Here is a 6,102-nt window from a genome sequence, read left to right on the forward strand (position 1 = left end):
TTTTAACAAGAAAATAAAATTTCTATTCTTATTATTGGCTTACATTAATTTATGATTTTATCTATTATTTATTTTGTCTCCGGGATAATGATATAATCATTTTTTTGAGAAATAATGATATAATCATTTTTTTGAGAAATAATGATATAATGATTTCATTTCTTTGAATCCATCAATTATTATAATCATAAATAAATATCGAATTTTCCGTATCGCACGGGTCCCACTAGGCACTAGTATTCATATATAAAAAATTGAACGACACGTATAGAAGAAAGAGAGGGGAAAATAGATTAATTTTGATGTGGTGGTCTGGACGTGAAGCAGACGCAATTATCGTCGCTACAAGTAGTAAAGAATAAAGATATTCGTATATTCTCCTGGCCTTCAGTTCTCCGAAGTAGGATCAAATATCAATATATCATCATCGTTGGCGCTACGACACGAAACTGTTTTCTTTGCTTTACACTCTAAAACTCTCTATATATTAGCTTTCGCCCGTCACTCTCTCTCTAATTTTTCTTTTTATTTCCAGAGACCAGGGCTTCGAAGTTCTCAACATCAAATCTATAGAGCTACGAATTCGTCCCTGAAATGTGCTGAAATTTGCAGTGCCATCTGTAAATACATTGCTTTCGCGAATCCTGTCGCTTTTTCTCTAGAGCGCTAGAAGGCCAGGCCTCTGTTTTCTTTACAACTCTGCAACTCCTCTTCGCTTACTTTCTATCGGGAAAAAACCCTAACCCTAGTTCTTTAGCATTAGTGTCTTTGCGTTCTGATGTAATGTGTGCCACCGCGATGAGAAAACGGGGAAATCGTATGTTATCGACTTCTACAGAGGATCGACAGTTCCGAGCTTTAGAGTTGTTCAAGGTTCAAGTTTTTTAATTGGTATTACAGAATCTTGTGATTATTTATTTTGAAAAGCGTTGCCGTCCTCGTGTTTGTTTAGTTGGTCTCCATGGAAACCCTAACTCCTATCCCGATCCTCCCTATGTTCTTTTCAATGTTTCTCTCGATCTATCTCGTCGCCTACTATATCGTTTTCCGTAACTGGAGCCCAAAACACCGCCCTGAAGCCTCCAGCTGCCTCATCTCTCTGGCTCATGGCACTCCTGCTGTTGTCTTGGCCACTTATGCTATAGCAACGCAATCTCCTCGTGGCTTTGCTTCTCCAAACACCAGTTTCCAGAATTTGGTACTTGATTTCAGCATTGCTTATTTCTTGATGGATCTCGTTCATTATCTCATTTTCTTCCCAAACGACATCCTCTTCATGGCTCATCATTTGGCAACTCTCTTCGTATTTTTGACATGCCGATACATGGTTTTCCATGGGGCATTCGCCATTCTCGTTCTTCTCGTCCTTGCAGAGATCACCAGTGCTTGCCAGAATACGTGGACACTCGCCAATGCCCGTAGAGCAGACGTGCCTGCCGCTGCCAAACTGTACAATTTCTTGTCTCTTCCATTCTATGCCTTCTATTCTGTTGTTAGAGGGATTGCTGGACCACTCTTTATCTATGAGATGGGCGTCTTCTATTCAAGTGGAGCAGCAGATGCTGTGATACCGAGGTGGATTTATGTTTCTTGGATGGTTGTGGTTGTAGTGGCAATTTCTGTTAGTATGTTATGGATCTCAAATCTTTGGGTGGAGCTTTACAGAGAAAGAACTGTCAGAATGGTAAAGAAAGTGAGATGAAAGATGCGGCTTTTCAGTTATCTTTGCCAACAATCCTTGACGAGTTTCGTATCGGAATGTCAACTTATTGGTTCTTCTCTCATGCTATGTCAAAAATGAAAATAATCAGCCACAGAGTTCATGACAATGGATATAAACTTTTGCCTAACTTTGTATCCTCAGCACAATTTTTTGCTGTAATGAAATGTAAAAAACCCCATCTTTTCTCAACTACCAAGTAATAAAAGTTTATTTCCTCTGTAACCTATATTTTCTCGGTAACAATTATTTTGTACAGAATTGGCAGCTTTTCATAACTTTTTTGCTTTGTTTTTATTCCGTGGGTTGTGGCCTTTTCTGCATAATTTTCTGGTTTTGAATTGCTTTGGATCGTACGTCCCTCCTTCAATCCCCTGTTACTCCTTTGAAAACCTTCTGAAAATGCAAGTGTTTTTGTTAGCATTATCAAGTTTATCCAACAATTGAACTGCAAAATATATGTGGATGATTCACTTTCTTGTTTGCAGTTTGTGGATGTATGTGTTAGCTCACCTGTCAGAATTTAGTTCTTTAGAGATATCTGAGACTGAAACTTAATGCCCCAAACCTTCACACTCTTTAATGTTCCATAAGAATTTGAATTATCAAAAGAAAAAAATGTTCCATAAGAATTTGGCGAGATGGGGGCTATGTGGAAATTGGTAAGGTCTCCTTATTTGACATGGTGGTCCCTCTTTGATGAGTAGAGATTACAGACACCACTGGTGAATGGTAGCCTTGCTTGAGTGCAAAAGCATTTCGAAAGAAAATTACTGTAGTAGTTAAGCAATCTCTTGTACATCTAATGTTATGCATGATACATAGAATATTCAAAGCACCAAGAATTATCTAAGATTGCATTCTGGAAACAAATCAAAGTATTTTGCCATTTCAACTGTATTAACAAATTGAAAATTTAGTTTTTACAGTTCTGTAAAATTGGACCTGTTACAGCTTATAAGTAGAGATCAAGCTGATAGGGTGTGGCTAGTATCGGGGGAACTACTTCAAGGTCTATTTAGTTTTTCCCCAAAGACCAGAAGAAAGAAGATGATGATTTTTCCTGCAGCATTTTTGGTATTGTCTCACCAGTAATCTTTGTCCACACTGCTGCCAGGTACGTTTGATTGAGAAAGTGAAGAAAATATACAAAGTGGCACTGGTAAACTGCCTATGCACAAAACGCCAGAGTGACAATTCTTTAATGTTGATGAAGGAAGCTTTTGGTGATTTAAACCATAATGCCTGGCCTGGCTGTTCCACACTTTCTTGACCTACTACAGATTTTGGTGATTCAAACCATGGAGTTCACTGTAATATCTCGATTCTTGTGGGTTATCTTATCTGGATGGTGCCCCTTTTCCTGTGTTGTGCATACAAAACTTCTTGTGTTGGTGCCTTGACCCGAGAAAAACTTGAAGACAATTTTATAGTGGTCTGTGGTGGAAGCAAAAGACTTTAGTGCAAAGGAATCACAATTGAGTTAGTTGCACTTGGATATTGCAATCTCAGATAGGCAGATATCGCAAGTATCAGGTATCATACACAGGTGGATAATGCAAGCATCCAGGGTCACAGACCACTTGGACTTTGCATCACATATCAGGTGGATCCGCAAATCGTCTGGAGTCTGGACTCGCAATAGCCTGGTGTCACAGCCTAAGACTCACAGTGAGATCTCATGGGATTCGCGAGATCTGGTTCTTAGTAGTTTTGTGGGGCTGACCCGGTTTAGGGTTTTCTCATTTAAATAATCTTGTATCATCTTGTATATTGCATCTTGGGGGATAGGAAAAGAGGGCAAGATAGTGTAAGAAACAGGGGAGAGGGGAACTTCAGGTGTTTTGAGAGTTAGGGTTTTGGTGGGAGGCTATGAACACTGTATCTGTAAATCTCTATTGTTCTTTATTTTTTGCTAAATAAACTTAACTAAATTAGCAAAAAACAGAAACATAGAGTTCAATACAAATTGGAGGGCTGTCCCAACTCCCACACTACAAAAAATACATCAAGGAATTTAACTAGTTGAGCTAAGGAATGGGCAGCCCATTGTTCATTAGTGGATTTCTTCTCTTTGGAGACCCTCGTGGACGTAAGCTGTAAGTCAAGGGTGTGTTTGTGTGTGCTTTGTTTTTACATTTTCCTTCTGATTTTTCACTTGCAAATCGGTTGTCTTCTTTCTGGATTTGTTAGCTTCACAACAAAGCTAATAAAATGCATCTTCATTATTGGTAAACAAAAGGGTTAACCAATGTTTCTAAGTCTTAGTTTGGAAGGAGTATAAAACCTTATATTTTGTGTTGGATTTTAATCTCATAAGAGATTAAATCCAATGGGTTTGATTGGTCAATTACATGAGAAATTGCACCTATACACTTGTTTAAAAAAAAAAAAATTCTCTTACAAAAACCCAGTTTTGAACTTGTCCCACATTGGAAAATTATAAGTTTTGTTTTCAATATTTCATTAGGAGCTGATTTACACTCTTTAGAATTAGTAGAGGGGAGTATGGGGATACGATATCGCGCAACGCGCGCGCACGTGTGTGCGCGCATGTGTGTGGTGCAATGAGACGCTTTAGAGGCGCATTTTGCTCGCACCCGCGTGGCTTGCGATGGGCGGTTCTGGTTTTGGTACGTTGATGACCGTTGATCACCATTGATGAAATCAACGATCACGATTCAATCGGGTGTGATCAAGATGCACAATTCAAAGTTAACAGTCCCCAACTGTTAACAACTTTTTAAACAGTCACAATGGTTGAAATTGTGACTGTTCAAGGTGCCTTATCTAAACCAGCACTTACCTTTTCCTCATACCTCTTCACAAATTATTTAAGGAGCATGAATCAGACTCCAAAACACACAATTTCGAAATTCACTATCTCTCTCTCTCTCTCTCAGTCCGGCCTGCTACAGTCTCATAGAAGGTTTATTTGGAGACTCTTCAACTTTGCTGGTTACAAATTGTTGCCCAAGGCTCTATTGTATCATGGGAACGAATTTGCCTGTAACCCAACAGCAAACTCAGTAAAACTGAGTGGGGGCAAATAACATTCTAAAGACAGTGTCTTCAGACGCGTCTCAGAGCTTCTCCTCCTAAGTTACAGTGTCCCCATCTTCCCCAACAATTTTAGAACGTTGTTCTGCAATGGAGGCGGAAGCAAGTATGACTTCGATCAAAATGATGAACCAAGATCTTGTTCGACTAGACCAGTTCGATGGAGCATATTTCAGCCGATGGCAAGACAGGATGATCTTCTTTTTGACCACACTAAAGCTATACTATCTGTTGGACCCGAATCTGCAATCACTTCCTGAACCCACTGACAAAGACTCTGAGAAACTAAAAAAGGAAAGAGCAAAACGGGAAGATGACTCACTTCGGTGTCGAGGACACATTCTAAATGCCTTATCAGACCGGTTCTACAACTTCTACAAGGAACTTGCATCTCCAAAAGAAATCTGGAAGGCCCTGGAATTCAATTACAAGGTGCAAGAAGCAGGTACGAATAATCATCTTATTGCAGAATACTTTGACTTCACCATGAACGACCATAAACCAATACTAGAGCAAGTTCATGAACTACAGGTGATAGTCAATAAAATTCGATCCCTTAACGTCATCCTTCCTGAATCTTTCCAAGTGGGAGCAATCATTGCCAAACTTCCACCCTCTTGGAAGGATTACAGGAAGAAGCTTCTGCACAAGGCTGAAAAACTTACCTTTGAGCAAATTCAGCAACACCTTCGTATTAAAGAAGAGTCTCGAATTAGAGACAGTAGGGATAAGACCCTGACCGGTATGTTGAACTCTAAGGTAAATTTTGTGAAAAACGGATCGAAGAAGACTAACCATGCATTGCAAGTAAAGAAGAATGATGGGAATTTCAAAAAGAGCAACAATAAGAAAGGATCCTGCTATGTTTGTGAAAAGAAGGGGCATTATGCTAGAGTCTGCCGATATCGGAAAGACAGAACCAAGTCTACAAACATGGTAGAAGACGATCTCGTGGCCATGATTACTGAAGTCAACATGGCATAATCATCTTCTGGATGGTGGTTTGATTCAGGTGCCACAATCCATGTTTGTAAGGACATAACTGTGTCATAGTAGTTTGGGTTGAGAGAGAACTATATAATTGATCAATCAATGTGGGGGATTGTTGGATTTTAATCTCATAAGAGATTAAATCCAATGGGTTTGATTGGTCAATTACATGAGAAATTGCACCTGTACACTTGTTTAAAAAAAAACATTTTCTCTTACAAAAACCTAGTTTTGAACTTGTCTCACATTGGAAAATTATAAGTTTTGTTTTCAATATTTCAATAGGAGGTGATTTACACTCCTTAGAATTAGTAGAGGAGAGTTTGGGGATT

At 39.1% G+C, this 6,102-nt stretch overlaps 1 protein-coding gene across 1 annotated transcript; it reads left to right on the top strand.

The window, feature by feature from the left end:
- Positions 1-394: 394 nt before the first annotated feature.
- LOC148853608 (TLC domain-containing protein At5g14285-like) lies at positions 395-1,945 on the top strand. Its single transcript, XM_088982165.1, has one exon. The coding sequence runs from the start codon at positions 962-964 to the stop codon at positions 1,700-1,702; it is 741 nt and encodes a 246-aa protein (XP_088838291.1). The 5' UTR covers positions 395-961; the 3' UTR covers positions 1,703-1,945.
- The last annotated feature ends 4,157 nt before the right edge of the window (positions 1,946-6,102 follow it).

Source organism: Nelumbo lutea, chromosome 4 (genome assembly GCF_056320005.1).
Source record: "Nelumbo lutea isolate HS-2025 chromosome 4, American lotus-T2T, whole genome shotgun sequence".
Lineage (NCBI taxonomy): Eukaryota > Viridiplantae > Streptophyta > Magnoliopsida > Proteales > Nelumbonaceae > Nelumbo > Nelumbo lutea.

Coding starts and splice junctions, on each gene's coding strand:
- LOC148853608 (XM_088982165.1), top strand. CDS start 962: ATGGAAACCCTAACTCCTATCCCGATCCTCCCTATGTTCTTTTCAATG.